A 17,377-nucleotide genomic window follows, 5' to 3' on the forward strand; every position below is an offset into this window, starting at 1 on the left:
TTTCCTGTACCTAAAGTAAATTCATAATCTGTACCAGTCAGGATAGATTAAGGTACAGTACAGTAAGAAACAGTGCCAAAATCTCAGTGTCTCAACACAACAGAAGTTTATTTCCTGCTTACATAATGTCTACCGCAGGTCTAGGTAACTCTTCCTGCAGTTGTTATCCTTGTGTTGCTTGGCATTCCATAGTCACTGAGGTAGCAGAAGAGGAGCCTCAGGAAATCAGTCCTGGCTCTTATCTGCTTTTACTAGGAAGTAATACATATCACCCCCATTCACATTTCATTGACCAGAATTAGTTTATGGCCATAACTGATTTCAAGGAAGTGGAGAAGTCACCTGGTTATTGGTGAGCATTAGTAGTGACCACCACCTAGAGTTACTACCATAAATGAAAGTAGAAGGGGATGAAAAGGGTTATTTACTTAACAAACACTTACATGGTACTTGTTACATACCAGATATTATTTAATAGCTATCGAATAGGATCTCATTTAGTCCTCATAACAGCCTTACTAAACAGGTCATTTTTAATCCCCATTTTACAGCAGGGGAAATTGAGGCTAAATAACTTGCCCTAGGTTATATAAGTGGCAGGGGCAAGATTAAATTCCAGGCAGTCCGGGTCCAGAGTTGAAGCACTGAACCTCTATACAATACAACCTCTATTCTGCTTTCTCTCAACTTAGATTCTGGGGTGGGAAGGAGAAGGAGGAGGGTCATAAGTTTAAGTGTGGGACTGTGCAAGCAAAGGAATCAAACAATCATTTGGATATGTCATGACTAGAGCAGGGGTAGGGCTCTGGGGGAGGCAGAGAGTGAGATTCGGAAAATAGACCGGGAAGGAGGAAATGTTTGGACTGACACTGCTGCTGATGACACCACTCCTGCAGGCCAGGATGGAGAGCAACTTCTGGCTTTCTGTTTTCTTCCTTCCGCCATTTCTCCTTCAGAGCCACCCATTTAGCATCTGCAGATTGCACCTTAGACCTCTGCTGAGGTTAGCTCAGAAACAGAGAGCAGGGTTAGAGAGAAAAATCATCCCCCTAGAGAGCAGTGGGTGGGCCATTTTCACATAAGGGATCAAACATTGTCAGACTGGACCAATTTTTAATGCATTTTTGAGAGTTTACACATAATTACAGCTACTGTCAAATAAACTCTATTTTAAATCCTCAAAGGAGGATATGCTTGATAAAAGAATCCTTCAGCAAACCTATAGTAATTACAAACCATCATTTTCTAATACATCAGTTTTCTAACTCTTCACTCTTGTCTTGGTTACTGTTAAACTGGAACACACCTGCAGCTCAGCCAGCTTTTCTTCGTTGCACAGCTGTGACGTAGGAGTTCCCGAACACCTCTGGGTACTGGAACTCTTCGCAGACAACACCACTCTAATTACAATACCCCAAGACAAATGCTTCTGCTTTAAAATGGAATCTCTGCAAGGAAACAGAGAAAAAGAAGCCCTTTGTGTGACATTGAAGCTTTTTGATTCCTGTCTCTCTCACCTGTATATGCTGTGGCTTGGTTACAACAACTCTTTCTGCAAAACACTTATAAAATGCTGTATTGGCACCTGCTGCAATCTGCCAGCACATTCCTTAGGGCCAGTCAGTCCATACAGCGCCAGTGCTGCTCTGTTTTCCTTAACTCTATGTTGATTAGGAGCTATTGCAAGTGATTACCAGCTGTTGCAAGTGATTCTCTCTAGGGCTGCAAAACCAGTGATGGCAATAGACATAATTGGATGTTGCTGGTTGTTACCACGCTAGGCCAACATCAGATTATTTTCTATTGTTTACAAGGAGCTCTCACCACAGGATTAGAAGACCCAGTTCTAGTCATAATGTACCTCTAAAGCACCTTGTCTTGTTGGATTAGGCACTTCCATCTCTCTGGGTCTTGTTTTTTTCCTTTATAAAAGGAAAATTTAAACTAGAGGATTAAGAAAAGTGTGTAAACCAAGGATTTGACACTTTATAATGACCATTCTTTTTACAATAATGAAAATAATTCCAAAGTTATAATGCTATGCAGTTATTAAGGACAAAGAAGAAAGGATAAATGTCATTTTAATTAAATCTGCAGATGGAAATAAATGGGGAAGTTGTACTAGTAATGTGTCTTAACAGAGTCCAAAAGAGTTTCCTCTTTGGGAAGCGTGAGCTAATACACCCAGAGAGGAGTGATTAGGAACAGGGATATTTATACTAGATGGGAAGTGCTGGGAAGCTGAGATTTTATATCAATACCCAGAGGCGAGATGTGGGCGGCTGATGATGTGCAAAAGAACATATAGATTTGAGATATCTCCTGTTAATGGTGTTGATGGATTTATCATATGTTAGAAGTCTAGAATAGCAGTCTGTGAAGTATATATATTTATTTTTATACATATTTTTATATATTTTATTTTAATTTTATGTACATATAAAATCAGCCTGCTTGTCCACCACTTCAGTCTGGGAATGGCTGATTAGTCATGGTCTGTACAGTAGCCTAGTCGACATAAACACAGGTCACACAAGACCCACCAGAGGAGAGGCAAAATCCAATTGTGTGTCTAAGCTCAGGTTTTGAGTTCCCCTTCCCCTTGAGGCAGGAGATAGGTGGGCTCCAGGCTGGACATTTACAACTGGCCTCCTGTTCACACTTCCTGGGGTGAGAAGAAGATGGGCTCCAGGCCGGACATTCATTACCAGCCCCCTGTTTACATTTCCTGAAGCAAGAGACAAACGGGCTCCAGGACTACATATTTATGACTGGACTCCTGTCTATATTTCGAGGTCTGCACCTCGATATAGAAACCAGCAACAGAAATAGGATAAATAACTGGACATTGGACATTTTTTATGGCAGGGACAGAGTGGGACTAAACCCTGTTAAAAGATCAAGAGGTCATACATTTCCCATCCTTGGGGCAAGGGAAACATTGCACATATGCAGAAAGGCTCCTTGGGGGTCAAAAAGGACCCATAATATGTGATGCTAAGGCCGTCCCATAGGCCTCTGGGCTGTAATCCATCTTGGAAAAAAGTTGCTCTCACATGTTGGGGAGGGTCCTAGGGCAGGGCAGGTGTGGAAAAAGAAACCAGATAATTGGCCAAAGGTAAACAAAGACCTGGAAGAACTGCAGTATATAGATGACTTAACCACCTCTTTACTGTTCCTCATTAGGGAGGATGCCCACCCCCTTTCTCTCCAGGTGTGCATCTCTGCCTTGCTTTTGTCTTAACTAAACAAACTGTTTCTCTGTGTGCTCTCCCACTTGCTGTTGTGCTGTGTCTTGAATAATAAACTTTGTACCTGTTTTTTTTAACATCTTTAATGGAGTATAATTGCTTTACAATGGTGTGTTAGTTTCTGCTTTATAACAAAGTGAATCAGTTATACATATCCCCATATCTCTTCCCTCTTGTGTCTCCCACCCTCCCTATCCTACCCCTCTAGGTGGTCACAAAGCACCGAGCTGATCTCCCTGTGCTATGCGGATGCTTCCCACTAGCTGTTCATTTTACATTTGGTAGTGTATATGTGTCCGTGCCACTCTCTCACTTTGTCCCAGCTTACCCTTCCCCCTCCCTGTGTCCTCAAGTCCATTCTCTAGTAGGTCTGCGTCTTTATTCCTGTCTTGACCCTAGGTTCTTCATGACCATTTTTTTTTTTTAGATTCCATATATATATATGTTAGCATACGGTATTTGTTTTTCTCTTTCTGACTTACTTCACTCTGTATGAGACTCTAGGTCCATCCACCTCACTACAAATAACTCAATTTCGTTTCTTTTTATGGCTGAGTAATATTCCATTGTATATATGTGCCACATCTTCTTTATCCATTCATCTGTTGATGGACACTTAGGTTGCTTCCATGTCCTAGCTATTGTACATAGAGCTGCAATGAACATTGTGATACATGACTCTTTTTGAATTATGGTTTTCTCAGGACATATGCCCAGTAGTGGGATTGCTGGGTTGTATGGTAGTTCTATTTTTAGTTTTTTAAGGAACCTCCATACTGTTCTCCATAGTGGCTGTATCAATTTACATTCCCACCAACAGTGCAAGAGGGTTCCCTTTTCTCCACACCCTCTCCAACATTTATTGTTTGTAGATTTTTTGATGATGGCCATTCTGACTGATGTGAGATGATACCTCATTGTAGTTTTGATTTGCATTTCTCTAATGATTAATGATGTTGAACATTATTTCATGTGTCTGTTGGCAATCTGTATATCTTCTTTGGAGAAATGTCTATTTAGTTCTTCTGCCCATTTTTGGATTGGGTTGTTTGTTTTTTTGATATTGAGCTGCATGTACCTGTTTTTACAGTTTTTGCCTCTGTGAGAAATGCATTTTTCACTGGGGGCAAGAGCCAGTGGGTGTGGTGGCTAGGATTCCTGGTTTTCATCCAGGCTACACAGGTTCAGTTCCTGGGCAGGGAATTAAGATCTCGCTTCACACCACCACTCACCGCTGCCTGTCCGAGACCACCACACACCTGGTCAACTGCAGGAAGGGAGCTGTAACCTCAGCCACATCTCTGACTCTTGTCATGGCAGGCCAACCACAAGGATTCAATCTGTGCCTGAGTCCCTTGTTACTTAACTAAAGACACCCCAATGCATTTAGAAGGCAGTCTATCTGTAGGGAAATAAACTTGCACCACCAGCCGTGCTTGGGGTAGAAAGCAAGGCTAGACTAGTGTTATTCTACCGAGTCTCTTGATTTTGTGTGGAAAGAATCCTAGCAGAGCAAACTGCTCTTTACCTCGCATCAGCCTTCTGGGTTTGCTCAGCTGCCCAAGCACTGCAGGAACGGGTGGAAATTGCGGAGGAGAGGGAGAAAAGGATCCTAAGATAAAGCCTGGATTCTGGCTGTGTATTTATGTGTCTGTCAGCTACAGGCAACGGCCCTTACACCGACAGCTCTGGAGAGGCAGTGATGGTAACCTGAGGCCAGTGATTGGTAATCTAGGGGTTTAGGCGAGACACCGCCCCCACTCCCCCATCTCCCTTCCTCCCTGCCCAGGGTAGGAGCCGAGCAGGAGTTGTTTCCTCTGACTCCTGCCGGGGAGATTCCCAGATTCCCGTTGTCTCCGTGTAACCTAACTTTGACCGTTCCTAACAGGGGTTATCTAGCATATTCTTATCTAGCAAAAGGGGACGCCCCCATCCAACTCTCCTTTCGTCTTCCTACTTAACACTTTGCCTCGCCACCAACCTCTGACCTGGCCGCAAGCGCACTTTCTGTCCTCACTCCTTGACCCTGTTTATACAGTCGTCCTTTCTAGACAGGCCCGGGCGAAGCCTCTGGAGGGGAAGCCGTAGGTCAGTTCCTCTCAAACTTAAGCGGGCATAATATTTATACGGAGGGCTTGTTAAAACATTGTTGGCCCTCGCTCCCAGAGTTCCCGGTTTCCTAGCTCTTGGATAGAGCCTGATAATTTGCATTTTTAACAAGTTCTTAGGAGATGCCGCCAGAACGGGACCACTTTGAGAACCACCGCCTTAGATAAAAGAAGGTGCCGGTGCCGCGGCGTGAGCTCTTCCATTTCTTTCCATCTCTTTCCCCGGTCCCTTCGCACTTATGCTATTTTCCCTTCTCCGTCACAGACTCTGGCACTTGGACTCTGTTTCTAGCGGTTCCCCTCCTGTCGCTGGTTCCAAGCGTTGTTAGAGAAAATTCCTGCCCATACTCCCCAGTCCTGTGCAGCGTCGCCCCCCGCCCCCGCCGCCTTTACTGTTTTTCCACAGCAAACGCTGCCCGCTGCACTCTCCCTCTCTTGGGTGTGAATTATTCACTCTCTTCCCTTACTCCTTGCATTAAGTGCAACCTTTTCCGCAACTTAGCAGTGGCTGGGCTCGCTGCTCGCCTGTGCGCTCCGCAGCCCTGGGAAGCATCCCTGTACTGCCGCCACGCTCTTCCGCGCGCCAGACCCAGCCTGGGGCGCCGGGGCCATTCCCGCTCCTGCTCTACGCTCCGACCCTATCTGGCTCGGGCTCCAAGGTGTGGGCCAGGGCGGGTGCTGAAATCTCCTCTGTGGAGCTTCGAGCGCCGAGGCCCAGAGGGGGGCAGTAGCAGCGTCAGGTGGCTGCTCTGCGTCCCCGCGCGCCGCTCAGTCAGTCCCTGCTGTGCGCTCAGCCCGTACTGGAGCGGGAGATGATCTACACCTCCGCCCCGGCAGCTGCGTCCCCGGGAGCAGCCGGGACTCGGGACCTTGGCAGGAGAAACTGAGATGTGACCCCTCCGACTGCCCATTGCCCTCTTTGGCATCCTGCCTGCTTCCCACTTCCTCTCCCGCTCCACCGGACAGCGAGCGTTTGCCTCGATCTCCAGGGAGAGAGGAGCGGCCACCAGGCGCACAGACGGGAAGAAGTTGGGCTCAGCTGGGCAACGCTGATCCAGCTGCGCCAGAGGGGTAGGCTAGGAAGTGGGAGAGGAAGGCGCAGGAGAGGGTCTGAGAGATAGGGCTTTGAGTGGGCTTTTCCTGCTCCCCCGGCCCCGGGGTCGGGGCAGGGGGAGAAATGCTGAGCCCGCGCCTAGGTGATCGCCGCTGCGACAGCAGCCTCAGCAACAGCTTCAGCATCAGCACCGGCGGGACAGCGACAGCGGGGGCGGCGCAGGCGCACTGTGCCCCGCGGAGCCTGCAGTTCCCGAGCCCCGTGTGCGGCACCGCCACAGTCTGGGCAGCGGCGGCCGGGGGAGCGCTACTACCATGAACTGCCTGGTCCTCCTCCCTAGAGCTGCTCATCCGGGTCGGGCTGGAGACACAGTCAGGGGACCCCGTCGCCGCCGCCGCGCCCCCTCTTCTTTCGGCTCGATCTTCTCTTCCACCTTTTCCTCTTCTTCCTCCACCTTCTCTTCCTGCATTCCCCCCTCCCCCGCCGCGGATCCTGGCCGCTGCTCTCCAGACCCAGGATGCCGGGGGGCAAGAGAGGGCTGGTGGCACCGCAGAACACATTTTTGGAGAACATCGTCAGGCGCTCCAGCGGTAAGAAGAGTTGCAGTCAGAACACCCCTCCACCTCCATCCTGCCCACCTACGCCCCCCATCCTCCCCGTCCCATCCCTCTTCCAAGGCGGGAGGGGGACGCAGACCGCCCTACCTGGCGGCTGCAGTTACAAGATGGACCTGATATTAGGTGGGAGTGGGAATGAGGTGGCAGAGGAAAGTTAGTTGCATCCCCTTCCCAAGACATACTCTCCCCCCTCCCACCTGTCCAGAGCCCAGAACTGCAGGAAGCCAAGGGGGAGCAGCGGCGAGGGTGTAGGTACATCTGGAGAACAGAGTTGAGTTTCGCTTTGTTGAGGGATATGTTTTTTGTTCATCGTTTCCCCACATTTTTAAACAAGTAGGCTGAAGAGACTGATCAGATTCTTAGAGTTAATCTCAGTGGAAGGGTTCCCTCAAGTTGGGAATGGCTGTGAAAGTGGCTACTTAAGATTTAGTCTCTGGAATGGCTCTTTCAGGCCCAGTGGGCACCGTTGAAAGGAGCCTTGTGTATGAGAGGGTAGCTGGAGTTGAACCTAAGAGAGAATCAGTTCTGGAAAAATGGGAAGGCAATTATTATGGTCAAATTTGTGTTTAAAGTTTCTTTTTTTTTCTATTTTGTATTGGTCTATATTGATCTATATGATATATTTGATTTGACTTAAACAGGAGAAATGTAGAAGGGAAGCAATAGCTACTGTGCTTTTAAAGTAACTGGAGAAAGAATTTTTAAAATGCCATTCTACCTTGCTACTGATGTTAGGGTTTTCTTGCCTTAAAGTGTCTTTGAATTGCCATCCATTTATGCATTCATTTCCTCTAAGATATTGGAATGGGGATGGTTATATATTTCACATTTTAGGACCTTATAAACTTTGCATTTTACTGAAATGTACATTTTCTACTTGCTTTCAAATCTTTTATATAATTTTCAATTTTACAAGCAAGATATATAAAATGTCCTTTAAAGTTTTTTGTTTTTTGTTTTTTTCCTTCAGAGGCCTGTTATTATATTTTGAGATCCTTGGCTTGGAGAATTATGAGAAAGCCATTTCTGCATATTGATTACAGTAGATTTTGGACCAAAGCAATGGAAATACTCTATGCAATTCCATAATCATTGTTTATTCATTCATTCATTCAATGAAACAATATTTATTTGGGTGCCTTATACAAGAGACACTCTGTGGGGTCCTTCGGATAAAAAAATGATTAAAGACACTTCTGCTCTCAAAAAGCTCCCTCCTTAGTGGGAAGACAGAGGCACACTCAAATGATAATAAATAATTAAATACAATTATGCTCTTCCTGAATTGGTAGATTAGGTTATATTAATTCCTAGGATATGATCTCTTCTAAAACTAGGCTTGCAAATATTTCCCCTGATTTGGGGACTATATGTAAGTGTCCCAAGGTATTTTTCATCAATCTTTGACATGTTATTTGGTTTTCATTTGAGGCTTTTGACTTTATTTCTTTGCATTTGGTCAATGCCTTATACTATACAAGTCTTGAACAGACTTTTTTGGGTTCAAAAAAAAGTAGCTAATAGGCCTGGTTTAGTGTAAAAAAAACTATAATACTTTTAGCCATTCCAGTGTGATTTCAAATGTGTGTTTGATTTTTTATGATAATATAAAATATAAATTCCTCATGGTAGCCAATTTCTATGTTTACACATTACTTTCTTATATTAATATTGTACAGAAACCTAGAGTACAAGGAGATGTTACTGTTAAAACAACCAGTTTGGGAAATTTAAAGTTTATTGGAATTAGCTATTGAAGGTATATCAGTCTGTTTTTCAGCTTTCTCATCCTCTTGGGTTAGTTCAACTCCATGCAATTTGGTCTGTGAGAGGACTTTTCAGAGAAGGCCTTAAAGAATAAAATCTGGAGGCTCTCTATTGCTCTTTGTGGTAACCAGAAAGTAGATGAGAATTCCTTGGCTGAAGTTTGCTCATATAGCATCTTTGGTTGAAACTTCTCATGCAGACTGGAACTCTGAGCCAGTTTGTAGAATATCTTTTATTTCTGATACACCATGAAATTAAGACTTACCTTATGTGGCTTAGAAAGAGCTGCTTCTGTTGCCTCCATTTTAAACCTACCATCCAAGTCAGTGAATGTTTTATCTTTTTTACACTTCATGTTATAATTGCTTAACTGGTTTAACGTTTCTTTCCATGGATAGCACCAAGTACAAAGGAAAATTTATCTCTTTTTGCATTTTAAGTATCACCTCTAATTGCTTACGGCTAACTTTTAATACCACTGCTCAAAACCTCTGAGTTTTGTTTGAAATGTGTTAGATATTTGAGGAAAGTATATGAACACGTGTATGTAATCAATAACGGAAAGTCTCAGTGCCACTTGTACAGGAAGAACCTCAGAAACTGAGAATTACAGTATTAAATTTCTCTACACATTTATGTGTGAGTATCCCACACTTGTTGCCATTTCTATATAATTTGGCAGAGAAATAGAAAATTTCATTCTGAGAAATTGTTTGAGATTAACAGAAAATTCCCTTCAGGGTTCTCACAGATGGATTGAGTTTGTCACCGTGAAGATTTCATTATTCACTAACTTAACAACATTGAAAGTGAAGTATTGGCAGAGCTTTAGTGGAAAAGAAAAGAGGCAGCACTCCTAATCTAGCTAAGACTTGAAGAAAGATGGGTTACTTTTACCCCATGAAGTGCTTCCTTTTCTGATACAACATCATTTACTTCTTGTGAAAATATCAGATCTTTTAGTGAGAGTCGGAGTAGAAGCATATCTAGAGATACACACAGATAAACATACAGACAGGTATCTACCCAGACACAAAGGTAGATGCAGAGGAAGTAAACTCTCTCTCTGTCTCACACATAGAAAGAGCAAAAGAGAGATGTAAAAAGTAGCAGAAATACAGGGAGAGAGGGAAGGAGAGAGAGGGAGGGAAGGAGCGTGGGAGGGAGAGGGAGGGGGAGAGAGAGAGAAAGAGAGAGAGAGAGAGAAAGAGAAAGAGAGGGAGAAAAGGAGGGATACTAGATATGAAAGGGCAATGGACACCAAGAGAAAATGTCAAGCTTTTATTTGTCCACGGTGATCACTAATGAGCTGAAATCTCAGCCAATTAGAAATCTATCAGAAAACTTCTTGATGCAGAAAAAAAGAGCAAGAAGTGTGGTATATTTGGGTATAGCTTTTAAACATGAGGATATCCTAATAAAGTTCCGAACTCCTCAGTTGCAATTTCCCCAGAATAACAGTGCTGTATTCTTTGCCTTAGAGTAGCACTGTAGCCTACTTGCTGTTATTTTACACCTCTTGAGATTGGCTTTTTATTTTCCTTGTTTAGTTGACACAATCTGTTATGGGAAAGCATTTCAAGTTGTCTCTGGTGATTCAAAGTCTATAAAATAAAATAATGAGGGCCATTGAGTAGGATGGATATAAACATACTTTATAGCCAAATCCCCAAATAGTAGAAGTAGGGAATTCCTCTCTTTAGTTTTAAGATAAAAGACAAGATCATTTTTAGACAACTAAAAGGAATTACAGTCATTCTTAACATGTGATTCTAGTAGGTATAGAGTATACATAATTACTCCAAGAAATTGTAAAGGTCAAAAGCATAAATGCAATAGCAAGGTTTAGATACATTTTTGGCCAGTAGAATCAAAATATGTTGCTAGGAAGGGAAAGTTTGGGAACCATGTGGTGAGTTCATTACATGCGTGCAGTGTCTCATAGGAGGCCCCCGTCCAAAATGCCTACTGACCGAATCTGTGTCGGGAACATTATCAGGCCATCTTCCCTTATTTAAACCTTGCATAGTATTTATGCAAGCTATTCACCAATATATTTTGGGCCGTGGGGAGCACACTTACGGGTAGAGGGTAGGTACCTGAAAGAAAGCAACAGTATTTTAAGACTTTTAGGTGGACTTTTAGGTTAAAACAAAACAAAACATTTCCGAGGCTTTCAATCTGATTATTGCTTTGGGCAGTACATTGTATATATATGTTGTCTTTGATTCCTTAACAAATAGGCAGAAATGATTAGTTTGGGTGACAGTAAACCTGGTTGCCATCTCGAAAATTTTTAACTATAAAAATAATGTCTTTTAAATTAGAATTGACTGTTTGTTAATAGTTTAAACATTATGAAAAACTAGAAATGTTTTTCTCTTTAGAGAAAAAAGGGGCCCAGGAAAGAAGAAAACAGAAAAGGCAGTATTTTATGAACCACTTAACCTTCAAGAGAAGAAGTTGAGTATACTCAGTTTTCCATTTTGCCTGAAATACCTGGTTGCGCAAGCACTTTCTTTACTCAGTGCTCTTACCTATAGGAAAATCCAAAATCATTTTTTGTGCTATAATTAATATTTGTAAAAATAAGATCTTAAATGAGAACCCATAGGAGGGGAAATAAGAGAACTAGTGATTTAAAAACAAAACAAAAAAGAAATAATAACTCATAATTTTCATCCAATTAGAAAAATTGTGGAAAACAAATGGATTATTGTGGGGTTGTTTTGGTATAGAAGACTTGATATTTTTTCTTGAAAGATCTAAAATACTATTCAGGAAATGTTGATAAAACCACTTAGAGTTTTTGAAGCTTTGGTTTACCCAGGTCTTATAATGTATCACTTTTACCTTTAAAATATCATAGAGGTTGAAATTATACTGACCACTGCCTAAATTATAAGTAAGCCAGAGGATTGTCCCTTGCTTTAGAGTCCACACTGCCTTGTATAACAAATGCAGTACTTTGTTGACTAGAGAGTTGCTTGTCCCAGGACATTCTTGTGTTCACTAGAAATTGCTCTGTTTGTTTATCTTTTGCTTGATTCCAGAGTAGAGTATGTAAGAAATCCACGTGCCTGGCCATCTGTCAACTGCCCTAGTAAAAGAAACATAAAACAGTATTTTTGTTAATAGAAGGGAGTGGCTATGATTGTTTTAACTGATGGTGACTGAGTACATTTCTATAAAGGAGTCTTTTAGTTTAGTCAATATTTATCTTTTACTTTCATTGTTAATAACAGCTGCTTGGTAGCATAGAGGAACAAGGCTTCCACCTTCTCTCCAGTGTCTGCTCTAGGAAAAGTCGTACTGTTCTCCAGAGCGCTGTAGTTAAGATTCACCACAAGAGGGCACTATAGGTTCTGCCACAGGTGAACTAAGTAGTTAAGATCTTTCTGTTTCTCTTTTCTGTCTTTTACCTCAAGTTTGATTGGGGGTTAAAATCAACGCAGTTAGTTCTTAGTCTTGGCAGAAAATATCTAAAACACAAGACATATAGGAAAGTGAAATGAAGAAAGGAATTGCAATCTTATATTAGTTGATGGTGACCTACGTTTTGTGACTGAATGTGATATTAGTAAAAACAGTTTATGGAAACAAATTTAAATAAATTTTAGACTAGTAGAGTATTTACTTTAGCAGATGAACAAAATTTTATTGTAATAAATCATCTCAGTGTGGTGATAATATGTATGAAATATAAAGTTTTGCAGAATAATAATGTATAAATAATGTTCATACCAGAAGGATGAATATATATTTTCTATTTCATCAAAAATTTTCCTCATCAGATGTCTTGATATAATTTTGATTAAGTTGGTGAAGTAGAATCAGTTCATGACAGTGTTTTGATCTTATTGAAAGATAGTTTACAGATTTACAGTTACTTACCTAGGGTATTATATGATTCTAGTATTTTGATGTTATCCAAACTTTAAAAATAAAATACAGAGCTAAAGTAAATATTCTTCAAAGTTCTTCAAATTTCTTAAACTCTCAAAAAAATATGATTGGAGACATATTACTTTAAGAGGTTCTATTTCCTGTCAGTCATCAAGTCTGAATCTTGGTTTTAGGGATTTTTTTCTTTTTGGTAGGGTTAGAAACCATATTTTTAGAGATGCTCTGAAATGTCCCGAACAAAATCATTTTTAATGGGAAAAATTAAAGTATGCCATACAGCACTTTTATGAAGAACAGAGATACATAGTGAAATCAAATGAACATGAATAACAAGTCACAAAACCATTGGTAATTATTGTTGTGGAAATTGAGGTCAAAGAAAATAGTCTTGATGTGCTGCAAGAAATGGACATTTGTAAAATATTTTTCTTTATTCATAGAATTTTTAAGACTCCAGTCATATGTTCTCACCACACACACAATAAAAGAAAACACTAGCTATGTGAGATGATGGACATGTTAATTAGCTTGATTGTATATGTATATCAAACCATCAAGTTGTACACTTTAAATATATACAATTTTTGTCAGTTATATCTCAACAAGTCTGAAAAAAAATCCTTAGTGTGTTCCACTAAATACCCTAGCTTAATAATGTATGATATAACTCCTTTTCATTATTGAAGAATGACTAAAAAGAGTAATTTAAATAGTCTCATTTTATATAATATAGAAATTTTAATATTGGAAAGGCTTGGTCTTGAAAAATACTTGATCAAATGAACGCTGTGATAGTATTGTCACATATATCAGTGTGTTAGACATTATTTTAGTATTTGGTTGTTTATGGATACTGTTACTAATACAGAGAAATATTTGTGTACATTCTAGATAGTAGTTTTGTGATATGTTAAGTTTTCACATGGGAAAAGGTAGGAAAAGTAAATAAAAAGTGAAATAGTTTATAAAGGAAGAGTGGTTGAAAAGCTGCTTGAAATTTTAGTGAAATTGATTTCTTTCTTTCTTGGGTATGGTCCCATCAGAGAAACATAAGTACAAAGTCCTATTGATTTCACAAGTTATATGATTTTTTTTTTTTTTTTTTTTGTGGTATGCGGGCCTCTCACTGTTGTGGCCTCTCCCGTTGCGGAGCACAGGCTCCGGACGCGCAGGCTCAGTGGCCATGGCTCACGGGTCCAGCCACTCCGCGGCATGTGGGATCTTCCCGGACCGGGGCACGAACCCGTATCCCCTGCATCGGCAGGCGGATTCTCAACCACTGCGCCACCAGGGAAGCCCAAGTTATATGATTTGAGATCTGAGCTTAGGTGCACAATCAGCAGTTTCTAGAGGTAATGACATGTAACTGGGAAGTTGTGGAAGTGTTGGCATATGGACTAAGCTTCTTGAGGATATGGGTTATAACTTACACATGCACGTAGCATTAAGTACTAGTTGAATAAATGGTTTTTTTGCTGTTGCCTCCTAAACTAACCAAGTCTAGAATTGATTATTTTTTCTAAAACACTGCTGATTAAATCTATTAAGTAAGCTTGTGTCAGTAACTGTATAGTTTAAAATATTTAGGTAACTAATGTGTATATCATGGAAATCATATTGTACAGAGAAAATCAGTTGGGACTCATGAGAGCGTGAGAGGTGAATGTGTATATGATCTCACACTCACCTCTTATTCCAACTTGATGTACAGCTGAAATATTTCCTATCATTTTTGTTCTAATCCCCAAGAACTTGAAAGACAGACTTTTATACAGGAAATAACAGTTTAGAAATTTGTTGATCCTAATTATTGCTTCAAAAACGATTTTGCAGTTAGGAGTTATTGATGCTAAGTTTTATCCCTGGGAATTGATCCGTACCAGTTTTTGTATCTTCTGAGTGAGTTCTGCCTTGAGAAGCAGCTTGCAGTCCTGTGCACTATCCAGAGGAAGAAGCAGAATAGATTTTGGCTTTTTACAGACTGCATGGCCAGCCTCAGATCACCAAGTTTAACTGAAAATCAAGCAACTCACTTAGATTGAGGGCAAATTTCATCTTTATCCTGATCTTTTCTGTAAGCCTTGTCTGTCTGCTGGTATATTTTTGATTTGGGACAGATTATAGCACAATGAGTTTATTTTCACATATTTATGACATTGAGAGAACAGAGGAACTTTTCAATGAGGGCTAAATAATCCCAGAATAAACTCCCCTAAAAATAACTCCCATCCTTTTGCTTGATGTTCAGACTCTTTCTAGTTAATCATTCACTAACTCAGCATATATTGTTGAGCGCCCACTCTGTGCTACGCTCTGATCTAAGCACTGGGGATGCACATTGAACACAACGATAAAAATAACATTTCTCCTTTTTTTTTTCTTTCTGTGAGGGGCATTGTGCACACTGGTTAGGCACCATAGGTTCTGGAGGCTTGCAGTCAAGTCCTGGCTCTGATGCTTACTAGCTCTGTGACTTACTTATCTATACCTAGTTTTCTCCTTTGCAAAATGCAAGTAATAAAAGTGCCTAGCTTACGGTGTTGGGAGTGAGGATTAAATGAGGAAATACATGCAAAGCGCTGAGAACAGTGTCTGGCACATAACAAGCACCATATCAGTATCAGTGTGGTTAGTTATTGTTATTAGTTAGATGTTTAAAAGTTTGAATGCACCATCTGTAGCTGATGCCTTTAATTCTTGGTCACCATTTCCTTTTGCACCTCTTTTCAATGGATTTCTGTCTAAACCGTAATGTTGAAACTTCTAGAAGTTTACAGGTGAGCATTCTTCTTGTGAATCCAAAAACCTTTTATTTGTCCATATTTTTCTGGCTCTGTAGGATTTAAGACTCTGCTCCCCTACCCTCTCCACACGAGTTCATCTTTTGGCTTTCATGACTTTTCACTTTCTCTTGCCCTTTTCCCTTTCTTTTTCTATACCCTTTCTATTCCTTTTCTATCCCCTTTCCCCTCCCCTCGCCTCCCATTCCCTCCCCTCTCCTCCTCTTTCCTCTCCTGAAGGATGGTTGTCATTCAGGTTTAACCTTCAGCTGTCTTTCTTACATCTTTACCCTCCTTTTCAGAGCAAGTTTGTCCTCGGTCATAATTTAAAATGTATTCTTTCTGTTCTCCAGTCCTGTATTTCCAGTGGCCTATAGAATTTCTCTTGTACACCTCACAAGTTATTGAAAACTCAGTGTGGCCAGAGAATTGAATTTATCATTGGTTTTGGCTTCAAATAGACTTACTTTTTTGGTATTTCTCCATTTCTATCAAAGGTGTCTTTAATATTTTAATTTTTTAGTCTAGAAATTTTAGGGTCATTTTTGGCTTCCCACTCAGTGTAATATTAGTCTGACTTGCTAACCAGATTACTGATCCCTAGGGGTAAGAATTTTGCCAAGTAGTTTTTTCTTACCCTTTATAAGCACTGTGTGCCGAGTGAGTGAATTCCTGCCCGTTCACGCTACTGACTCAGGGCGTGATACATGTCCGTTACCGATATCATATACAGCCAATGTGTATAAGTATGATGGACCAAAGGAGGAGTAAACAGGTTGAGAGAAGAGTTGCCTCACTACTGGGCCCAGAAACAAAAGATCTCCTCTGAGAGTGAGGAATGAAAGGTGTGATACATTCTCCTTGTTCATTCCCAAGCAGCCTCTTTTTCTACTAGAGCAACCATCATCAAGGTAACTGGTCATCTTTCTGGAACTCTGTGGAGCAGAGAACAGTGCTCTCAACAGAGCAAAGGCATTTCCATCTTGTCTTGACACAGACTTCCGTCCTGACTCTAGCCATTACTCTTGGCGACATCCTAGGGCTCTACAGGATTATAGGAACTACCTTGTGGGTTTGCTGGGAAGATTCAGCAAACCCACAAATGTAGCAAATCTTGCACTGTGCCTCATCATAGCAAGGGCTTAATAAATATTCACCTGTTCCTATTTTCTCTGAGGTAGGGGAGATTTACTTTTTTTTAACCTGAAGAAAGCAAAGTATTAGATAGTTAAGGCTTTCTTATCTCTTAAACTGGTGGATCTGAGATTAAAGGCATTTGGATTCACTTTACCAAGGGCTTACTTATTTGGAGGAAATAACCAAAACAAACAAATAAACACCACTTTTTCCCCCAACAAAAAAAAACTACTACTTACAGTCAAAGAAACATCATTTCTTTTTACCTCAGTAATTGGCAGTGCTTGGAGAAGCTGAAGAAGGCAGAAATTCAGCCTCTTTTTGTAACTGGCTCAGTAAAATCCGGCCAAAGGAGAGAAGTGAATTGAATTTGTGATCTGTATCTTTCCCTTGAACAATTAGCTCCTAATGCATAGATAGTAGAAATTTAAAAAAAAATAGGACAAAGCTTTAGTAAGTTAATCGGGTTGTAAATACATTCAGAAAAGCCTCACTTCTATTTTTTCTACCGGGAGTGGAGCTTAGACTAGTCTTTTAAAGGAAATTCTCCATTAGTTATCTTGCTATTAGTGTTTGATTGCCTTAAAAGGTTAACTTCAAAGAAAATAGAATCCCTTTAGAACAGCTGCAGCTCATTTGCAAAAACAAGGTTTGCTTATGTACAAGTTTGAAAAATGATGCTTAAACATTAAAAATGTAATACTTTATTCCCCCTGACAAACATATCTTGACTGATTTAGCTTTTATCCAAGATTAT

The 17,377-nt window shown here is 40.9% G+C and overlaps 1 protein-coding gene across 4 annotated transcripts in view; it reads left to right on the forward strand.

Annotated features, from left to right (window-relative positions):
• Positions 1 to 6,136: 6,136 nt before the first annotated feature.
• KCNH5 (potassium voltage-gated channel subfamily H member 5) overlaps positions 6,137 to 17,377 on the forward strand; it is a 325,149-nt gene continuing 313,908 nt past the window's right edge. For all 4 annotated transcript variants that reach the window (XM_067028368.1, XM_067028369.1, XM_059059059.2 and 1 more), the window contains exon 1: positions 6,137 to 7,003. In XM_067028368.1, coding sequence (XP_066884469.1) covers positions 6,931 to 7,003 — 73 coding nt within the window. In that variant the 5' untranslated portion in view covers positions 6,137 to 6,930. The remainder of the gene's footprint in view (positions 7,004 to 17,377) is intronic.

The sequence above is a fragment of the Kogia breviceps genome, chromosome 3 (genome assembly GCF_026419965.1).
Source record: "Kogia breviceps isolate mKogBre1 chromosome 3, mKogBre1 haplotype 1, whole genome shotgun sequence".
In the NCBI taxonomy this organism is placed as follows: Eukaryota; Metazoa; Chordata; class Mammalia; order Artiodactyla; family Physeteridae; genus Kogia; species Kogia breviceps.